The sequence below is a fragment of the Staurois parvus genome, unplaced genomic scaffold (genome assembly GCF_062004578.1).
Source record: "Staurois parvus isolate SC_StPar_1 unplaced genomic scaffold, SC_StPar_1.0 ptg001648l, whole genome shotgun sequence".
Classification (NCBI taxonomy): domain Eukaryota; kingdom Metazoa; phylum Chordata; class Amphibia; order Anura; family Ranidae; genus Staurois; species Staurois parvus.
Window position 1 is genome coordinate 3,926 of NW_028319444.1, and position 21,541 is coordinate 25,466.

Genomic DNA, 21,541 nt, shown 5'->3' on the forward strand with positions numbered 1-21,541 from the left:
ACCAATCCCTTTTTTTTTTTTTTTTTCCAGATTAAAAAATGCAGTTTTGGATGCAGTATTTGCCTTGTCTCTGGTGATTTGTATTTATTATTTTTTTCCTGCAGTAATTAATTTCTGTCACTAGATGTCCTCAGTCTTCTAGGATGAACTATGTTCAATGTTACTGGTAGACTGAGGACATGTTGTTAGTACAGTCATGGAGCAGCCTCCTGAGGGGGTGTCAGCACAACAACATGCAGTATTAGGATGGATAGAACAGCACTGAGGTCTTTATAAAAATAAATGTAGGTGCAACAGCATGGTCCATCACTGCAAAGTCCTGCCTATAGCAGTGTTCGTTCTGTGTTTTACATCGGCCCAAGAAAACCTGTGACAGTGTAAATGAAATTGGTGTCTAAAGGTGGCCACAGATGGATTGAACTTCAGCCATTTCAGCAGGGCCTGGCTGAATTTCAAGCTATGTGTGGCAATTGCAGTTGAATAGAAGTCAACCTACCTTTCAACTTCCTTGATTGATAAAAGGTACTCATTGAGACAATGGTCCAGGACAAGGTGATACTGCAAAATCTGGCAACCTTGGGCCAATAGATTTTTGCCCCCTTTATGGAGATTTAGCTGTCTTGTTCTTGTCAGTTGACTGTGCTCTTGGGACTGTGGCCGGTTCAATCCTGGAACCATCCTTCTCCTTTTAAACCCCCCCTTTCTTCCCCCACTACTTCTTTACCTTTTGCTCTTGTTTATTGGTACATTGCTGAATAATTCACCGACTCTGGTCCTAGTTTTCCCTGGGGCCATGGCTGGGGTGGGCCATCCGGACGTGTCTATCTTTTTCTACTTCTACTATAGCTATTCGGTTGCTAAAAGCCACCATTTGAGGGACTATCTTTGTTCATAAGTTGATTGGCATATTGTGTTCAGTTGTCATTTATTTTGACATGTTAATGGAACTTGATAATGTACCACTCCCTGCGTAAAAACATTCTTTATTTATGATACCTGTTATGTGACGTGATGGGTTTTGTGATATTTTAATAAAACATTTGAGTACGAAAAGGAGCTCAATCAGCAGCTGCAGACAATGGTTGCAGCACTGATCAGTGTATTCTGACAGTGGGGGAGGTTCCCAGCTGTCAGAATGCAATAGTGCAGAAGGGAGAATTACCCCCATCCATCTCAAATGTGTGGATGGGGGAATATGATCAGTGTGGTTGTGTAGGGTGTTTGTTTTTTTTTTTTGTTTTTTTTTCCCTCGTTCAACTGGTAGGCTGAACCATTATTGGCCAGCTATCTATAGGTTGTCACACTGCTTAGTCCCTTGACCCTCAGCTTCTCTGTAAGATTCCTTGTTTTCTCAGCCTCATTCAGCATCTACTTAGAAAGCTCTTCACATGACAGGAATATGAATCTCATAAACTTTTTTTTATTTTTTCCTTCTGTGCATATGAAGCTTGCTGATCAGTTCTGCAATGCCATCGGAGTGCTGCAACAGTGTGCCCCTCCAGCATCGTTTAATAACATCCAAACGACAATAAACAAGGATCAGCCGCCCAACCCCACAGAAGGTAATCTGAATGTTTTGATTAGAGATCCAACAGCTGAATACATGTTTGTATCTCCAGGTCCTGCTTGGTTTGTGTAGATGAACACAGTGCAATATTAGAGTACAATATTTTAAAATGTATCCAATCCAAAGAACAAATTTGGGCTCATTCACACTGGAATTCTCAAATCACTTTTCCCTGCATGTAGATGTCTCTGACTTTAAGTGTGTTTAGCCACATTTAGTGTCTAATCAGATCCTGGACACACGATTCTGTTTTCTCAACACACAGTTAAACTGACTGCACCTAAACACAGGTAAATGCTCAGTGTGAATAGCTTCATTGAAAGATCATTGCATGCATTTATCTGCATTTGGGAATGTCCTCTAAACACGTATAAGGGCTCATTCCCATAGGTACAGAGCTCTGTACAGTGTGAAGAGCTGTTTGTCTATCTTTTGTCCTAGCCTGTAGCTGTGTGCAGGCAGCCCCTTTAAGTGAATGAATATGCATCAACTGTACAGACTCACCCACACAGTCAAGTTTGACAGGTACTGGGGGACTGCGCACCTGTCCCTCCATACCTGATCATTGAGACTGTACGGGTGTGTCTGTACAGCAGATGGTGTATCCTTTCACTTGTATAGGCTGCCTGCATAACAAACATCTGTTTACATTGTACAGAGCTTTGCATCTATGTGTATGAGCCCCAACTGAAGGTTTGGCACTTCAGTCAAACCAGGTGATTGTGCCAGTAATGTATTTCCTGTCCTGGGATGACAGTGCTCACTCACTGTATCTTTGGAGGGACAGTGCTGTCAACCTAGGACAGGGCTACAGAATTCTACCCCTCTTGATTCCTCCTGTAACACACTTCCTTTCCTGGGATGTTCACACTCCTGGGATGAGAGGCTTTGCAATATAATCTGTGATCTACTCCTGCCAGCATGTCAAACATTGACATGTGTTTGTGTCCGTGCCGGTGCTGCATGTGTTATCCACCTCAGAGCTGCATTCAGGCAGCCCATGGAAGTGGATAACAAGCATCTGCCAGCAGCTGCGCAGAGGACGGGCTTAATCACCCATCTAAATGAGCCCTAAGACTTTGCATACCTCCTTCCTTTTTTATTTTTTTATTGCCATGGAATTTATTTGATTTAAACTGTTGTGAGTTGTTGTGTTTTTTTTTTTTTTATTTTAGGGCTTTTAGTATATTTTGAAATTGGGTTAGTTTTTTTGTTTTTTTAAATATTTGGATGTCTCTTCATGTCAGAGTATGCCCAGCTGTTTGCAGCTCTCATTGCCCGGACAGCAAAAGACATTGATGTTCTTATTGATTCTCTGCCCAGCGAGGAATCCACAGCAGCATTACAGGTGAGACAGGCAACTGATATGTTGGAATGAGCTTTGTAGAATGCAGCTTGTATGCCTTTATATCCTATGGGAAAATGTTGTAATTTTTTTTTTTTCTTATCTTTTGCTGGCTGCTTATGCCAATATTGGTTTGTTATTATTGTTAATATTATTATACAGGATTTATATAGCACCAACAGTTTGCTCAGCGCTTTACAATATAAAGGGAGACAATACAGCAACAATACAGTTCAATACAAGAGGGATAGGAGGGCCCTGCTCCTTGGAGCTTACAATCTAAGAGGGAGGGGGTTTGTCACATCTGCTGTATACAGGGGTCAGTTTTTTGCAAGAAAATAAAATGTGCTTTTAGGGATTTACTCCTGGCTTCAGAACTTAACATCTATCTGTAAAATTCCTGAACCTTGGTGGGTAGTAGAGGCTCTGGATGTGAGAGATGAAAGGTGGGGGGGAGTGGGGGCTGTGCAGCTTGGTGTCAAAATTCAATTGAAATTTGGCCATCATTGCTTTTTGATTTTTGCATAACTACTCCCAGGAGTCAGCCCACTGCTTGCTGAAGGTTCTTGGGACAGAAGTACTGAAGCAAGGTGCTATAATGTATTCAGTGCTGTAAAAGTGTATTTTTTTTTTTTTTTTTTCCCCTTATTCCTGATTTTATTTTTTGCATATTTGTCACACTTAAATGATCCAGATCTTTAAACAAAGTTTAATATTACACAAAGATAATCCGAGTAATTACATAATGCAGTTTTTAAATTACTTCATTTTATTAAGGGAAAAACGCTGTCCAAATCTGCTTGGCCGTATCTGAAAAAGTAATTGCTCCCCCCCTCCCCCTTTGCTAAATGAATAAACTGTGATTAACCACATTTTTTGGAAAGCGGTGTTAAATTTCACTTGCCACACCCAGGCATGATTACTGCAAGACCTGTTGAATCAAATCCCTTAAATAGAAGCTGTCTGATAGCACGCTAAAAGATCTCAAAAAGCAACACGCCACGTTCTAAAGAAATTAAGGAACAGATAAGAAACAAAGTAATTGACATGTATCCGTCTATAAAGGGTTACAAAGCCATTTCTAAGGCTTTTGGACTGCAGCGAACCATGATGAGCCATTATCCACAAACAGAGAAAACTTGGAACAGTGATGAACCTTTACAGGAGTGGCCGGCCTACAAAAATTACTCTAAGCACAACAACAACTCATCCAAGAGGTCATAAAGAACCCAGAACAGCATCTAAAGAACTGCAGGCCTCATTTTCCTCAGTTAAGGTCAGTGTTCATAATTCAACAAAGAGACTGGGCAAAAATAGCATCCATCAGAGGGTTCCAAGGTGAAAGCCACTGCTGACCAAAAAGAACACAAGGGCTCGTCTCGCATTTGCCAAATTGCATCTTGATTATCCTCAAGACTTTCGGGCATATATTCTGTGGACTGATGAGACAAAAGTTGAACTATAAATGAAATCCTCATTTAAAAACTACATTTTGTATTTACTCTGGTTTTCTTTTGTGTAGTATTAAAATTTATTCTGAATCATTTAAGTGTGATAAATGCAAAATAAAAATAATAATCAGGAAGGGGCCAATACTTTCTCACAGCACTATGTACAGCACCCTACAACCCCTCCTACCAGCCATGATCTGCATTGTATAGAGAAACAGACCACCAAGAATGATGTCACTGGATCAAAAATAAGGTATGTATTGAAAGCAGATGAACTTGGCATGTTAATGAAGTGGAGAGGGAAGCACCATGGAAGGCAAAATAAACTGCAGCTTTAAGCGCATCACATGGGGTTGTTCATATAAAAAAAAACCCAAAAAACTCCAGTTTAAGACTGATATATTCGTTTGATATACTCCGATGTTCGTCATTGTCACATTTTTATTTCCTGATTCTTTAAAGGCTGCCAGTCTGTACCAGCTAGAAGAGGAGAACCATGCCGCTGCAGCTCGCCTGGAGGAGGTGGTCTACCGAGGGGACATGTTGCTGGAAAAGATCCAATCTGCTCTGGCTGACATCGCTCAGTCCCAACTGAAGACCCGAAGCTGCATCCTCACTCAGCCACTTCCAGAGAGCTAACACTAGAGGGCAGTGTTCCTCCTCTGAGAACTGATTGTGCACCTAGAGAATAAGGTGCGTCCTGTAGCCTTGCTGTCTATGCAAGCTTGTGTGTCGCCAATGGACTGAAGTACAGGAATGCCATGTGTTAAATGCTCTTGTGTTCGATATGTTTAGTAAAGGATTTCTTTTTAAAGAAGACCACATGCTTCCAAAAGCCCATTATCAACCATTGTATGCACAATGCAGAGTTGAATGCCTGCAGATTTGTCCAGTCCACAGTGACTTGCACAGATAAATCATGACTGTGAGTGTGTAGAAAAAAAAAAAAATTCAGGGCACTCCAAGTGATGACTTTGTCACTTGATTGTCCTACCTTATAAAAATCGGTAAATGCTCTTTGCTTGGTCACTTTATTTTATTTTGTTTCTGTGTTTTTTTGCCCAGTAAAAGAACTGGAGAGTTGTGAACCATAAAAACTAATTGGCAGATTTCTATAATTAATTATTTTCTGCAAATAAAATACTTGCCAAAATTCCATAACTGGCATAAAGCCAATTGATAACGTGAAAAGTCCCCTTCACACAGAGGCACCTTGCACCCTCCACTTCCAGCCAGCAGATGGAGCACTCAATCTGCTCTACCCAACACGTGTTTTAGAGCTGAAGCTGCTGATGTGATTGCTTATGGATTTTACAACCATTGCAAAAAAGTGTTACATTGAAGGTATCCTCTCCTTTTTTTGATGTTTGAAATGTTTGATAGTCTTTCTAATAAAATAAATGGTACAAAAAAATGTATATGAGCACTTTCTCATGTCTGTATCGGGGCAGACTGACAACTCATGGGGCCCTGGGCAATAGGGAATCATGGGGCCCCGTGTCCTTGCCCAAACTCAAAAAAGCCTATGAAAAGGGTACCAGGGGCATCTCATGGGGCCCCCTACTGACCCCGGGCCCTCGGGCACTGCCTGAGTTTCCAAATGGTCAGTCCGCCCCTGGTCTGTATGTAATGTGAGTTAAAGGATGACGTTCTCTTTTATCCCTAGATTACAGCTCATCTGGGGAAAATGCTTGCCTTCCTCCACCCTTCTGCTCAATTCCCCAAAACTTCTTTCAGGACAGTACCTGGGATCGTAGCTTCTCCCACCAGACAACAGGAAACCCCCTCTTCCACCAATCTTTAAAATGAAGGCCTCTCCCCACCACTTGTAATTTTTTTTTTTTTTTTGGCCTGGTGGGAACACCTGGAGCCAGGATCTCTTGGGTTTTGTCCTAAGAGACCTGGTTGAGCTACTAATTTTTTGTTTCTTTAAGATACTCCTGGTCCTCCCAGCTCCATGCATGAGGTTAGGTAGTGCATGGGCTCTTCTCCACCTTCTGTACTTGTGGAGAGTCTATACTGAGCAGGGCAGCCCTGCTCCTAGGCTGCAGCGCTGATAGAAAGCTGCTGTCATCTTTTGGTGGCCGGATCATGTCCCTGGCATTCTGGAAGGGACGGGGCTACTGGGTCAGGCGCATGACATTATTTACGGCTGCTCAGTGCAGGAGGTGGAGGAATGGTTGGTGCATTATTTTTCATGGTTCAGGTCTGGCACAGTGGCACTATTGGAGTCCTGGACCAGCAAGTAATAGCCACATGGATTGGTTTGCTGCATAACCGTAATGGAGGACACAGGCTTAGCAGCAGTGGGGACAGGCACCAGCAAGGCCCAGGTAAGCGGTGATTGTGTGTGTTTTTTCACCTTTGCATTTGCCTGGGGTCTCTTGGGTTTTTTTTTTTTGGTTTTTTTTGTTTTTTTTCTTTGTTTCCCTCTTGGTGGCTGGGGCCTGTCTTGGCACTGGGATTTCCTTTGTTGCTTCTTGTGCACTTTTTTTTTTTTTGGCCCATTCATTCTAAGAGCTCTGAACAGTCAGTGAAGAAATGCCTTCATGCAAAACAAAACTGGGAGATAATTGTAAAAAGCCTTTGTGCAAAGTCTGTATTTGATGCTTCTGTTAAGGAAGAATCCGTGTCTATGGGCAGCAATCTAAATTCAAGAACAAGCTGTATGCCAATATACAATCTTTTAGTTCCTCACTGGTAGTTCCAACCCCGAGTCAAGCATCCACCTCTGCATCCTCACAGAGCTCACTGTTAACCCTTTTAGTAGAAGCAGAAGTGGGTGATACTGCCATCCAAGAGGGTCATTCCCCCACTCATTCTAATGAGGAAGAAGGGGGTGATAGTACTCCCTCAAGGTATACGTTGTCCCTAGACTAAGTGGATGGATTACTGAAAGCTATTTATGCTACATTAGGCTTGGGAAAAGAGGGGAAAAAAGAATGAACTCTGCATGACCGTATGTACTGGGGCTTAGTGAGCCTTAAGGGTGTATTTTTCCGTTACATTCTGTGATCTATGAGGCTATCAAAAATGGTTGGATCTAGGGAGAGCCTTTTTTCCAAAAGACCATAAGAGGCAGTTCCCCTTCGAAGAGGATCCCGCAGCTGTATGCAATAAATTTTTTAAGCCAGATGCAGCCTTTTCACAAGTATATAGATCCACTGACCTAGCCTTTGAGGACATGGGTATTTTGAAAGATCCCATGGATAAACGGGTGGATCCATTGCTTAAAAGGTCCTATCAATCATTGGTAATATTAAGCCAGCCATGACCACTACTTGAGTAGCAAAAAACCTAGAATACTGGCTTAATCAACTGAAGGTACATATTGTGGTGGATTCACCAAAGCAGGAGATCTTGGATTCTTTCTATACTCTCTTAGTGGTTGCATATATAGCAGATGCTTCAGCTGAGTCCATTAGAATGTCGGCAAGGTCAGCGCCCTATGTATCTCGGCCAGAAGAGCACTATGGTTAAAAACTTGGCTTGGGGATGCGGCATTGAAGAGTAGACTTTGAAGATCTCCAGTAAAAGGAATTCTGCAGTTTGGTCCAGATCTAGACTATTTTGGCTAGGATAGTGGACAAAAAAAGTCCTTTCCCGTCAAAAGAAGAAAATGGCCCCTAAGCCATTTTTTTTTTTTTTTTTTTGACTGGAGCAGGTAAACAAGGCCCAGGGAAAAAGAAAAAACTGGTCAGCACAGAAGTAAAAAAAGGCAAAGGTGGATTCCTTTTTCCATCCTCCTGTGCAGGCCAACAAAACACAATGGCTCACTACTTTCAGTGGGAGGAAGGCTTCAGGGGTTCCTGAATCAGTGGAAAAGCATAGCTTCAAGTCGGTATATTGTGGCTTTGCTTTCACAGGGATACAGGATGGAGTTCACGAACCCCCCCCCCCCCCCCTCCCATGTCTGTCTAGTACAGAAACTTTCTAGGAAATTTCATCTTATCCTCAACCTGAAGCCTTTAAACGAATCCCTTCTATACAGAAAATTCAGCGTGGGCTCGATTGTCAGTCAGGAATCTTTTGACTCATGGTTGTTTTATGGTGTCAACAGACTTGAGGGATGCCTACCTTCATATCCCCATTGCTCTTCAGTCTCAAGTATTTCTCAGACTTGCAGTAAATATGGGAAATCAAATTCTTCCTTTACAATTGAAAGCTCTACCTTTTTGTTTTTTTCGTCCGCTCCATGTATATACACAAAGGTAATGGCGGAAGCTCTAATGCCACGTCGTCTGCAGGGGATTGCTGTAATTCCTTACCTATACAATCTCCTTTTTTTTTTTTTTTTTTTTTTTTGCACTTTCCAGGGAAAAATTACAAGGAGGATTTGATCTGAGCCCGCACCCATCTGGAGAACTTGGGGTGGATTGTGAACTTCCAGAAATCAAATTTAGTGCCAGCACAGGAAGTACAGTTTCTAGGCTACCGGATCAATTCAGTGGAATAGCGTATCTTCCTGCCAGGGGAGAAAAAGAACAAAGTTCAGAATGTGGTAGCACTGTTGCAGTCCAATCATAGTTTATCAATAAGAGGAGTTATGTCAACTTTAGAAACTCTAACTTCAATGATGCCAGCCACTCAATGGGCATGGCTGCACTTCAGGCCACTCCCAGGAGTTTCTTCTGAGGGTGTGGGAATCACAATCTGAGTTCCTTGGACACAGCATTGAAGATCCCCACCAGGGTAAAAAGCTTTTTGGTGGTGTAGGGGATCAGGCTGTCCTATCATGAGATCTCTTTCCAGTTGAGAGAAGGGTCACTATGGATGCCAGTTCCTCGGCTTGGGGGGCCTTTTGGAGAGGAAATCTGGCACAAGGAAACTGGTCCAGGTCAGAAGCAGAAAAACCCTCAAATTGGAGAGCACATAGGGCAGTAGCCCTAGCGTTATCAGCATTTTCTCAGGATCTTCAGGGGCACCTTGTTCAATTTCTGTCAGACAATGCCACAACTGTGGCTTACCTAAACGAGAAGCAGGGCCCTTCAGTTGCTGGCAATAGAAATCCTGAATTGGGCCAAGGACCATTTGCTATCCTTATCAGCGTTAAACCTGAAGGGCACATTGAACGAAGTGGCAGATTTTGTGAGCAGGCAATGCGTTCATAAAGCAGAGTGGTCCCTGAACACAGGTCTTTCCTCTGGTTACCCAGAGGTGGCATCCACAGGTTTACCTGTTCGCATCTAGGGAAAATGCACAGATTCCTCCCTCCCCTTTTCTCTCCCACACCCCCCCCCGCCCAGGGACAATGGATCGTTGGGGACAGATGCTTTGGCACACTCTTATTACGCTTTCCACCCCATTTCAGATGATCCCACAAGTGTTGAAGAAAATCTGGAAAGAAAGCGTTCCAGTTTTTATGATTACTTCTTTCTGGCCAAAGCAGTCCTGTTTTTTCCATTCTACAGATAGCAGTCACACCCTTTTGGTACCTTCCTCAAAGAAAGGATTTACTGATCCAGGGCCCAGTGAGCTACCCGGATGTAGCAGGTTTATCATTGACCACCTGGTATATGAAGAGCAGCTGTTAAGAGAGCTGTTTTCAGAGACCTTAATATCTACCCTGTTATCAAGTAGAGAGAAAGTAACGAGGGCTATTTATACAAACTCTTGGAAAGTTTATAATTCTTGGTGTTCTTCGGCTAACCGTACCATGGAAGACTCTGTCTCAGTGTTAGTTTTTACAAGAAAGAGCAGATAAGGGGCTAGTAATTGATACTCTTAAGATGCAGGTGGATGCCTTTAGGAGTATTCTTAAAAGGTCTATCGTTCTCTGGTCTCAAGATTTTTCCAAGCACTTGCTCGATCCAGACCAGTACCTACAAAAAAATTCCCAAAATGGGACCTGTCTGTAGTTTTACAGGCTTTGACAAATGAACCATTGGAATCAATTTCTCTGAATAATTTAACATTCAAGACAGTATTTCCAGTTGCTGTTACATCAGCATGTAGAATCTGTGAACTACACGCCATATCCATCAGGGAGCCTTTCCTCTCTATATTCCCAGATAGGAATACTCTTGGGATGGATCCAAGTTTCTTGCTAAAAGTGGTGTCCGTTCAGAATCGTTCTCAGGACATTGTTCTTCCCACCTTTTGGCCCAATTCCTCAGGAGAAAAGGATTCAGTTCTTCATACTTTAGATGTGAGAAGAACTTTTGTTGAGTTACCTTGAGGTAACAAGAAACTTTTAGGTCTTTTGCACTTTATTTTCACGCTTCAAAAACGGCCACCAGGTATCTAAGGGGTCGATTTGCTAGGTGGCTAAGGTCAGGTATTTTTGAAGCCTATTCCAAAACGGATTTGACTCCCCTGTCTGGGATCCAGGCACATTCTACAAGAGCTCTGGCAGCCACTTGGGCAGAAAAGGCTGGTGCCACCCCAGAACAAATTTTGCAAAGCAGCTACATGCTCAAGTTTTTATGACATTTGTTCATCACTATAGATTGGACCTTCTGTCAGCAAGCAATCAGGCCTTTGGCAGAAAGGTTCTCGTTTATCCTCTCCAATACTGCCTGAAAGACCTTTTTGGGAAAAAGACTTACTGGTAACTTGTTTTCCACTCGTCTTTCAGGACATTAACGACCTGCCCTTATGCTGTTGTTAAAAATGTTATATTTGGGTTCCAGCTTGGGCTGGAGGTACTCTACTACAACTGACAAGTTGTGGGGAGAAGCCTCCTTTTTAAAAAGATTGGTGGAAGAGGTGTTTCCTGTTGTCTAGTGGGAGGAGCCACAATCTCTCAGGTACTGTCCTGAAAGATTCCTGGAAAACGAGTTACGGGTAAGTCTAGCTTGAATTTTTTTATTGTGTGGCTCCATCTGGCACTGTACAACCTTTGCAAAGTGAACATCTAGGTTAGGTCCTCTTCTTACTCTGCATGCACAACGCCATTTGTTCCTATGGGTGAGCTGTACTCATTGCAGTCTCCAGCCAATAAAGGATAAGTGCACTTTGAAACAAAGTGCATTTACATTTTTTGCCCCCTTCCCCTGCCTCAAGATACCCTCCCTCTCCACATGCATACCTTCATCTGATGGTCGTGGTTCTGTTAGTTTATATCTAGCATTGCAAGTCTGTACTGCCTTGACTGTACTTATGCATAGCAGCTCCATAGCCTTAGTGTCTATGGCCTGAGGCTGCAGCTGATTGGAGATGGCCATAAAAGTATATAGGGCTGTAATGCCCAGGTACAACCAGAACAAACCCATATTACTGTGGCCATTTATTCCAAATATTCATCTGTGGAGGAGGATGAGTTGGGTTGGATTAAAAGGATAAGTGTGCTTTGTTTTAAAGTAGAACCCACGCCCTAAGTATGAATGACTGCAGTAGGTAGAGAAGTTGGCAGGGATATTATGTATGGCCCTTTTCTCCATTCAGTAAAGATTTGAGGATGCAGCAGAATTTAGGTATTTTACTAGGTGAGCTGCATTCAGGACGGAAGAGGGTAAGGGGGTACAGGTGCAGTTTATCCCATCATGTAAGCCTCTCCTGAGGGAATAACAAGGAGTGCAATTGCTGAACTTTTTTTTTTTTTTAAATTGTTACATGCCTGTTTAAAGCAGACCCAAACTCATCTATTTAACAGTTTAAAAAAAACAGTTACATTCCCAGCATGCCAGAAAACCTAACTGTTACATTTGCTTGTGTTCTTAACCAACCTGTCAAACAATCAAAATATCATAACTGAAATCACATGTGCAGCACCATGGCAGTTGTAGATCAAACAGAGGCTAAGATGGCAGCTTCTCTAACTGAAAAGGATTGGAGGGTTTAGTTCCATTTTATGTTGTGTTTCTCAACTCCGTAGTATCACTAACCTGAAACAGGAAAGTTGGAGTAATGTCCCTATCTGTACGGTTTCCCTGGGTCAGAGACTCAAAGCACCAAAGGAAGAGGGCAGCCAAATAGGATTTTCAGAATGAGAAGTTGGTAATGCCAGCCTAAATATTTCTCTTTAAAAGGAAATGTAGACTTTTATTTTCCTGTGCAACTAAATTTTCATATAAGCTGTAACCTGGAATTTGAAAAGTCATTTCCTATCCCTTTTTAAATCCGCAGCTTCATTAATTTAATGCTTGGTTATCCTGCCATGAAGGCCTTTGTTTAGCCACTTCCTGTCATAGCTTCCCTGATGTGCTTTTTTCGTTTTGTAAATTCTTTATTTAGTGACAGCTGATGGCAACCGTACAATCAATAACAGTAGCCACACAAAGGAGCAGAATAGAAATACAGATTTCCATAGACATAACAGAAGAGCATCAGTTGTCTTGACAAGAGAAACCTGTGTCATCACTTTAAACAGTCAGTATTGACAGTATTATATGGGCAAGGCCAAAGACAAACATAGAACAGATTGTGGCGGTACTGTCAAAATTCTCAGTATAAAAGAAGTGTTTGCGCCCCAAGCTGCACCTCACATTTTCTGGTTTTCAAAGTAGCCCAAGACAGAGCCAAGAAAGGAGAATAACTAAATAAAAAGAGGACATGAGCGAAAAGCACGAAGACGAGGAGAAGAGAAAAAAAAAGGGGAAGGGAGAGGAAAGAGAGAAGGGGGCAAAAAGAGGATAAAGTGGGGAAAGGCCAGCTGAAGAAGGGGGAATACATTAAAAACCATCCCCTCCCAAGCCGACCTCAAAACCCGTCAGAACAGATAAGGAGAACCATCCATGAATCACACCACTAGAGAAGCGTATTCCTCCGAATAAATTCATGCCAGTAATGCCATTTCTTGAGAAAACGGGACCAATCACCCCCTCTCTACTGCCACCAAATCCTCCATTGCGTTAATGTCTGCCACCCTCCGCAACCATGCTGAAATAGTCGGAGCTTGAGTCTGCTTCCAAAACATAGGGATGCAGCTTTTTGTCGCTGTCAACAGTAGTGGCAGAATGGAACGCCTATAGGACCTATCAGGATAGTCATGATGATGCAGAAGGTAGAATTCAGGTTTCCTAACAAGCACATGATCCATAAACTTCTGGGCTATACGATTGTACTCCATCCCAAAACGCCTCTAATGGGGAGCAGGACCAAAAAATGTGTAGCAGAGAGCCCGTCTCCTACCCACACCTCCAACACCGATCACTACAGTGAGAAAACATGTTTTGTATGTGCTCCTTTTCCAATGAAGACTACAAGCATACTCCAAATTTGTTGTGATGCTATCCACCCGCTTGCATCCCAACTCTGGGATCCATAACTGCCAAACAGACTCGCACATGTTTCATGAAGTCACACATCACTGGCATAAAAATAAAACCAACTTTATGTTCCAGCATAATCTCAGACACTCCACACAGGTCCTTGTGACCTGTTTTGCCCTTTAGTGGAGCTTAATCGTGGAGCCACCCATACAGTCTCTGTAAATTAATAAGCTGCAAGTCATGTCTGCCATTGCAGTAGATGGACTTGTGATTCTCAGTGGAACACAAGGACAGTGGCCACTCAGTTCATTGACACGTCCTCCACTTCTCTGGGGCTTGTTCACACTAGCAGATGGTGGGTAGTAAAACCCTGCAGCTATGCTCTCCTTTTACTATCCCTCAGCAGGTACCCCTTTTAGCTGCAGAAACAGCAGGCAGGGATGTACACATGCTGTTGAAGGAGTTGTACCCCCTGTCACTTTTAGGGGGCATAGCACTTGCCAAACCTGACCCGTTCAAGTGAATGGTGCTGCTCTGCAAGAGCTCTGCAGCCACATGCAATGCACTTAGTTGTGGAATGCTAGTGTGGGTTAAACCAATTGGTGAAAAGGCGATACAATGCCTCCTCACTGCCTGTCAAATGCTTTCTGAAAAGCAACCTGAACACGGATCACTCTTTGGAGAGCAAAGCTCATGTGAATGGTTCCTGAGAATCTGTGCCTTGGTATGGAGGAGTCTACAAGACCTTGGCTTTGGGCCTGTGATCCACTGATTGTGAATACAATGTTTTGTATGCTCCTTTGCAAATATATATGTGTCACGATCGCGGCGTCAGACCTTCACACCCAAATTCGTGACCGAAGGGCTAGCCAATCTAAAACCGCGATGTGACGTGCGTAACAATGCCACACCCAGCTGCACCCTGCACAGTGATTTTCCAGCTAATGGATACAGATCGATGTATCGGCAGCCTAAGCGATTGTTACTGGTTCAGGTTAATTACGCAATTAACCCTTCCCACTGCCACCACCTCCTTTTTGTACAGAGAAAGAGAGCATATCGGCTATAACACTATAAGGATTGAGATAATCGTCTGTATAAAATGGTCCGCAGGCTGATTATACAGAGGTTTAAACAACCACAGTAGCGTCTCTTTAGAGGCAGGAATTCGTGAGTTGCAATACAGAGCTATAGAAACAGTTCAACACTTTCAGAAAGAAAGATTTATTACTAAAAGGTCAAACAGGAGCAATAAAAATATTTACAGAACAAAGATGTAACTAAGATATATAAATATACAAAGAACCATAGCACAGCAAAGAGATATCGGAGAGAGGTGAAAGGGTTAAAGTACTTGCCAAAGTCCTGGGCTAGCAGATCCAAGTTTCAGAGCAGAATGGTGCTTTGATCTCCCTATGTTACAATGGAAAAAATGAGAGAATTCTTCAACTTCCTCCTCTTAGGCCTGACAGGTTGTTTTAAAGTCCCCAGCAGGGGGGTGGCTCTGCAGTCAAGGGCCAATCTCCACTTAGGGTGTGGAAATATGGGTGGATGCCTCAACTAGAGCAAAAATCTCCTATAACTCATATTTGCCTATAACTTTTCATCTGCACCAGTGACACTCTACCCGCGGGTAGATTATTATGCAGACAAGGCTGAGGATTAGATATGAATTATGAAATTATATACTGCACGGTTCACGAGATCTATGTTTCTGCTTCCCTGAGTGTCCGAGACAAGGCGAGTGACCCATCAAACTGTTTGTCTGCTCATTGGCCATCTGACGAGGTGTCCGGGTTTTATGTACGTCTCTCATATTCCAAGATATGAGACATAGGGAAAAAATGGATTTACCAGAAGTTATCTGATTCTGTCACCTACACAGAGTTAGGTTTTATGAGGTTAGAATCTCTTTCAACTTCTGAGAAAGCTTGCCTTATCTCTTAGGAGGTGTTACAATTGGCAGGTTCTGTGGACAGAGAGACTCCAACTCTCTTGGGGGCTTTTACAGCTCCTATGACCCTCCTGTGACATTCCTAACTGACACACATACTGGCCACATGTCGCTGGGCCTCTCAGGGAGGGAGGGGGAAGGAGAATAAGGGAGAAATGGATACTCTTAACAAAATGGAGTCTGTGTCCTTCACTGTGTGTTGCGTACGTTTGCGACAATATGCATTTATTATTTCTTTGCAAAAGGTGGACTTAGCCTTTTAATTACCCAAACTGACTGCAGTGGAAGATATTGAATCCTATTTCACTACTTTTTAAGCATGTGGCCAAAGCCAGTAATTGGCCACAGAACTGTTGCGTAATACGCTTGGCTCCAATCTAATTGGAAAGGCACAAAAAGCAAATGACTCCCTGAATATTGCAGATGCTGCCAACTATGATGCTGTAAAAAGAACTTGGTTGAAGGTCGATGCTTCAGCTTGCATTAATTTAAAGAACCCTATCGCAAACACATTAAACATTCAAACAGTACACCAGCCAAAATAAGATAAAAATGAATAGCTTATTAAAAGATAAAGAAACAAAACCAGCTTTTGCTGCAATACTCTCCTTCAGGCTAGAGATTTCCCCTGCAGTATTTTTTTTTTTTTTTTGTTGCTGCCACTAGATGTCCTCAGTCTGATCACCAGCCACATTCATTCTATTTCCTCTGAGTCCTGGTCATTCTGGGCCTGCCCCTTATTTTTTACTAAAACAGTGAAAGGATAAGCAGCACAGTGATGAGCTCTGTCACTCTGCTCTCTCCACCTTTCAGCATGCTTGTTATCAGCACATGCTTCAACCCCTGCTGTACAGGGATGGAAAAAGGCTTATACCAGGTCACATTCAGGTATCTACAATCCTTGTATTAAAACAAAATGTAATAATGAATACAGCACTGCATTACTTTGACTTTTAGATCTGCCTAGTGTTCAGTTGCAATAATATATCTTCTGTATGAACACTATGGAACATGGTTGTCTATATACAGTATGTCAAAGATAAAAATATCCTTGCGTGGTTGGCATGCATCTTCTGTTGAGTTTACATACCAGTTTTGGCTAGTGTTCTATCCACATCTCTGGACAGTTTGTATCTCTATAGATTATACAGACGTGTCATATTTCACCGGAAGTGGCTGCTGAACATCTCCTAGTCCCATAAGCCTGGAGAGGTGGCGAATACAGTCATGGCCGAAATTGTTGGCACCCTTGATATTTTTCCTGAAAATCAAGTATTTCACACAAAAAAGGTATTGCATTAACACATGTTTTGCTATACACATGTTTATTCCCTTTGTATGTATTGGAACAAATATAAAACAGAGGCAGAAAAGCAAATATGACATAATGTCACACAAAACCCCAAAAATGGGCTGGACAAAAGTATTGGCACCCTTAACTTAATATTTGGTTGCACACCCTTTGGAAAACATAACTGAAATCAGTCGCTTCCTATAACCATCAATAAGCTTCTGACACCTCTCACCCGGAATTTTGGACCACTCTTCCTTTGCAAACAGCTCCAGGTCTCTCTTATTGGAAGGACACCTTTTCCCAACAGCAATTTTAAGATCTCTCCACAGGTGTTCAATGGGATTTAGATCTGGGCTCATTGCTGGCCACTTCAGAACTCTCCAGCGCTTCTTTGCCATCCATTTCTGAGTGCTTTTTGACGTATGTTTGGGGTCATTGTCCTGCTGGAAGACCCAGGATCTTGGACGCAAACCCAGCTTTCTGACACTGGGCCCTACAGTGCGACCCAAAATCCTTTGGTAATCCTCAGATTTCATGATGCCTTGCACACAGTCAAGGCACCCAGTGCCAGAGGCAGCAAAACAACCCCAAAACATCATTGAACCTCCACCATATTTTACCGTAGGTACTGTGTTTTGTTCTTTGTAGGCCTCATTCCGTTTTCGGTAAACAGTAGAATGATGTGCTTTACCGAAAAGCTCTATCTTGGTCTCATCTGTCCACAAGACGTTTTCCCAGAAGGCTTTTGGCTTACTCAAGTACATTTTGGCAAACTGTAGTCTTGCTTTTTTATGTCTCTGTGTCAGCAGTGGGGTCCTCCTGGGTCTCCTGCCATAGCGTTTCATTTCATTTAAATGTCGACGGATAGTTCGCGCTGACACTGATGCTCCCTGAGCCTGCAGGACAGCTTGAATGTCTTTGGAACATGTTTGGGGCTGCTTATCCACCATCCGGACTATTCTGCGTTGCAATCTTTCATCAATTTTCCTCATCCGTCCACGACCAGGGAGATTAGCTACAGTGCCATGGGTTGCAAACTTCTTGATAATGTTGCGCACTGTGGACAAAGGCAAATCTAGTTCTCTGGAGATGGACTTGTAACCTTGAGATTGTTGATATTTTGCCACAATTTTGGTTCTCAGGTCCTCAGACAGTTCTCGTCTCCTCTTTCTGTTGTCCATGCTTAGTGTGGCACAGACAGACACACAATGCAAAGGTTAAGTGAACGTCTCTCCTTTTTATCTGCTTTCAGGTGTGATTTCTATATTGCCCACACCTGTTACTTGCCCCAGGTGAGTTTACAGGAGCATCACATGCTTGTAACATTCTTATTTATCCGCAGTTGTGAAAGGGTGCCAATACTTTTGTCCAGCCCATTTTTGGAGGTTTGTGTGACATTATGTCGAATTTGCTTTCTTTCCTCCCTTTTTTTGTTTTGTCCCAATACACACAAAGGGAATAAACATGTGTATAGCAAAACATGTGTTAATGCAATACGTTTCGTGAGAAATACATGATTTCCTGGAGAAATATCAAGGGTGCCAACAATTTCGGCCATGACTGTATGTGGACAGGCCTATTTTGATAAGGGGACATTTTCCAGAAATTCTGCTGAGATAAGACAGTCCCTGCAAATGTTTGTGCTCAGTCTACAGCCCAATATAGAAGTAACGGCTCTATATTAGGCAGGAATTTTCCATTTTCTCTAAATATCCTCCTACCATGGAATGCCAGTCATAGGAAAAATGGAAAACATATCTAAATGAGAAATCCACTCTAGTTCCAAAATTCACATGTAAATTCCCTTAAACTTAGTTATATCTGATGTTTATAATAAATTGGATAAATTAATGCAATTTAGGATCCTGCACCCTGAAGAATGTTTTATCTGCTCTCTCTTTCCTCATATGGAAATCCAGATATTATTACTAGTTGCTGGTACAGAATTTTTAAAAAATATTCTTTGTTACAAAATGGCAATTTATTGATTTTATCTATAATGTATATTCCTCAGTTCACAATATAAAGAACCTCCAAGCCAGCAGGACATTTTGCACATTAATCCTAACTGAATGGCATTTGGCATTTGGTTTGCTCTGTGCACTGTGTATTATAAAAAAAATAGATAAATAAACTGCCACCTAAAAATACCACTTGTTTTCACTTTTTTTTTCTTGCTTTGCTAACCAGTTCATGTCAGGCCAATTTTCAGCGCTGTCACACTTTTGAATGACAATTGCGCGGTCATGCAACACTGTATCCAAATTAAATTTTTAGCATATTTTTTGAGACAGACAAAACTTTCTTTTGGTGGTATTTATTTACCACTAAGATTTTAATTTTTTTGCTATATAAATTAAAAAGACCAAAAATTTTGAAAACAAAAGTTTTTCTTATAAAATTTAGAAAATAAATACATTTTGGCCAAACTGTATTCAGCTATCTTTTTGGTAAAAAAAATAAATCAAATCCGTTTATAAAAAAAAAAATAAATTTAAAAACATTTTTGTTTTTTTTTATACTATGTATGTATATTTTTTATTTTACATACTGTCACCCTAGCATTACAGTGTCACCATAGTGACACTGTACTACTTGTGGGATTTGATGAAGATTTTTTTTTTTTTACTCTGCTTTTACACCCATAAAGGCTGTAAAAGAAATAATTTCTCCTTCTCTCTGGCTACATTTCTGCAACCATTGAGAAATACTGTGAGAGCTGTGATTGGTCACAGCTTATCACATGGTACTAGGCTGTTGTGAATGCCCTTGCACCATGTGACCTCTGTGATGATTCACAAAATTCTTGTTCACAAATATCTTGTTTATTATTGTTCATGTGATCACTGATTGGCCAATCACTGATTACATGAATCAGGACCCGTACATTGATCTGTGTGTCGCTGTGCACAGATTGCGGCGCTGCATGCTGCCAGGGAGCGCGCACAGGCAATGGATGCGAGGGGACGTTTAGAAACGTCCCCCCCCATTGGAAACGCTCCCCTCCAGCTAGGTTCACAACTATGCACTTTGCATTGGATCCGTTTCTACAGTGCTTTTTGCGATGTGTTTTGCGTTTTTTACATGTTTTTTGATGCATTTTGCATCTTTTATGTTGTTTTGTTTTTTTAACAACTTATTGCTGGGCAGATTAAAAACGTAAAACACATCAAAAACGTACTACTTGCATTTCTGCAGCATTTCCATTGATGTCTATTAAACCAAATGCACTATTTTGCATTTAAAAGAAGTCCCTGACCCTTTCCAAAAATCACACCGGTTGAAAACACGGAGATGTGAACTTCACCCATAGGAAATCATGGTAAATAGACTGTAGTGCATTTCTGCAAAATGCACCACAAAATGCTTAGGTGTAGATCTAAATCTCAGTGCTACTGATCTCCTGCAACCCTTTTGCAACCACTTCTCATTTAGATGCACTCCATGAGTTGATGGCTGCATGACATTTTCCAGGGTGGGTTTCCTAAGGGTGACAACAGTGGACTAAGCATATGTACTGTGTGTTGTCACACACAGTCACTTGTAGTCTCCATTAGAGGCCTATGTGACATGGTGACAATGCACAAGGGCAATTGGGAGACAAGGACAGAGCAACTGAACAAAGATCGACAAGGAATTACGATAACATATTAAAGCTTAAAGAGATTCTATTAATTGGGTTTACATGTACTCTAATACCATGCATGTTTAATCTCCGCCTTTAAGCAGGATTAAAAAAAAACAGGTTAACTTTAATGTGATTCTCTTCAGCATCTCATACATACCTATTGCTCACCTGCTGCATTCGGTCATCAGAACTAAAGGAGGGTTCTAGTGTATGGTACAAGTCACTGGAGTTGATGGACTTGCTGTGTGACAGCACTGATTGGCCACATGCTCTATACCTGGAAGTACTGTACAGGTGCTGAACTGAGCTGCTGGGGAACAATGGAAAAGTATAAACTGCTAGGATGAGGGAATTGAAGCAAATCTGTTGCTCTCCCTGAATCGGCAAAGTATAATTTTTCCATAAACCCTCATTAGCATTCAGATTTGGGTTACAATTAATGCCAATCTAGGGGATGAATGCAGGCCAAGGAATGCGGTCAAACCCAGGAGATTCTTCTGAACAAATTCAGATTTTTTTGTTTAAGTAATAATGCCCTAAAGTCTCATTTCTCCCATTGCATTTAATGTACAAGATCCATCCAACCAAAAGAGATTAAGTTTTAGTTGGGAGTCTGGCAGGTCAGGTCTTTGGCTTCCTATGTTTTGGATGCTTCAACAGTGACATTGCTTTGGCATCATACCTATCTGTGCTCCTGCCCACCTGGGAGTTTTGGGTGTTTCTGTCCACCTTTGTATGTTACAGCTCCTCCTATTACATTCTTCATAATCTAAAATAAATATATAATACAGCAGGGAAGGTGGGAACCCATCATAGGGGGCACAGCAGTTGTGCAGCCTGGGGAACTCAGGGCAGGGATGATAGGAACCCTTCATAATGGGCACAACAGGTGTGCAGCCCGGGGAACTCAGAGCAGAGATCTCACCAAAAGAATCACTGAGAGAAAGAAAAAAAATACAAGGGAAGTTTTTAACCACTAGCCTACAGGGCACTTATACCCCCTTCCTGCCCAGGCCAATTTCCAGCTTTCAGCGCTGTTGCACTTTGAATGACAATTGCGCGGTCATGCAACACTGTACCCATATGAAATTTTTATCATTTTTTTGAGACAGATAGAGCTTTCTTTTGGTGGTATTTAATCACCTCTGGG

General features: G+C 42.0%; 1 protein-coding gene across 1 annotated transcript; it reads left to right on the plus strand.

The window, feature by feature from the left end:
* Positions 1-1,384: 1,384 nt before the first annotated feature.
* Positions 1,385-5,781, plus strand: LOC149434869 (mediator of RNA polymerase II transcription subunit 21-like). The gene is made up of 3 exons (XM_089663281.1): positions 1,385-1,562; positions 2,815-2,915; positions 4,826-5,781. Exons 1-3 carry the CDS (start codon positions 1,400-1,402, stop codon positions 5,000-5,002), a joined length of 441 nt encoding a protein of 146 aa, XP_089519407.1. The 5' UTR covers positions 1,385-1,399; the 3' UTR covers positions 5,003-5,781.
* The last annotated feature ends 15,760 nt before the right edge of the window (positions 5,782-21,541 follow it).

Bases quoted from the DNA above. Each gene is read 5' to 3' on its own strand.
- LOC149434869 (XM_089663281.1), top strand. From the start codon at position 1,400: ATGAATCTCATAAACTTTTTTTTATTTTTTCCTTCTGTGCATATGAAG. The intron at 1,563-2,814 runs GTAATCTGAATG...TCTTCATGTCAG, and splicing joins GCCGCCCAACCCCACAGAAG to AGTATGCCCAGCTGTTTGCA. The intron at 2,916-4,825 runs GTGAGACAGGCA...GATTCTTTAAAG, and splicing joins AATCCACAGCAGCATTACAG to GCTGCCAGTCTGTACCAGCT.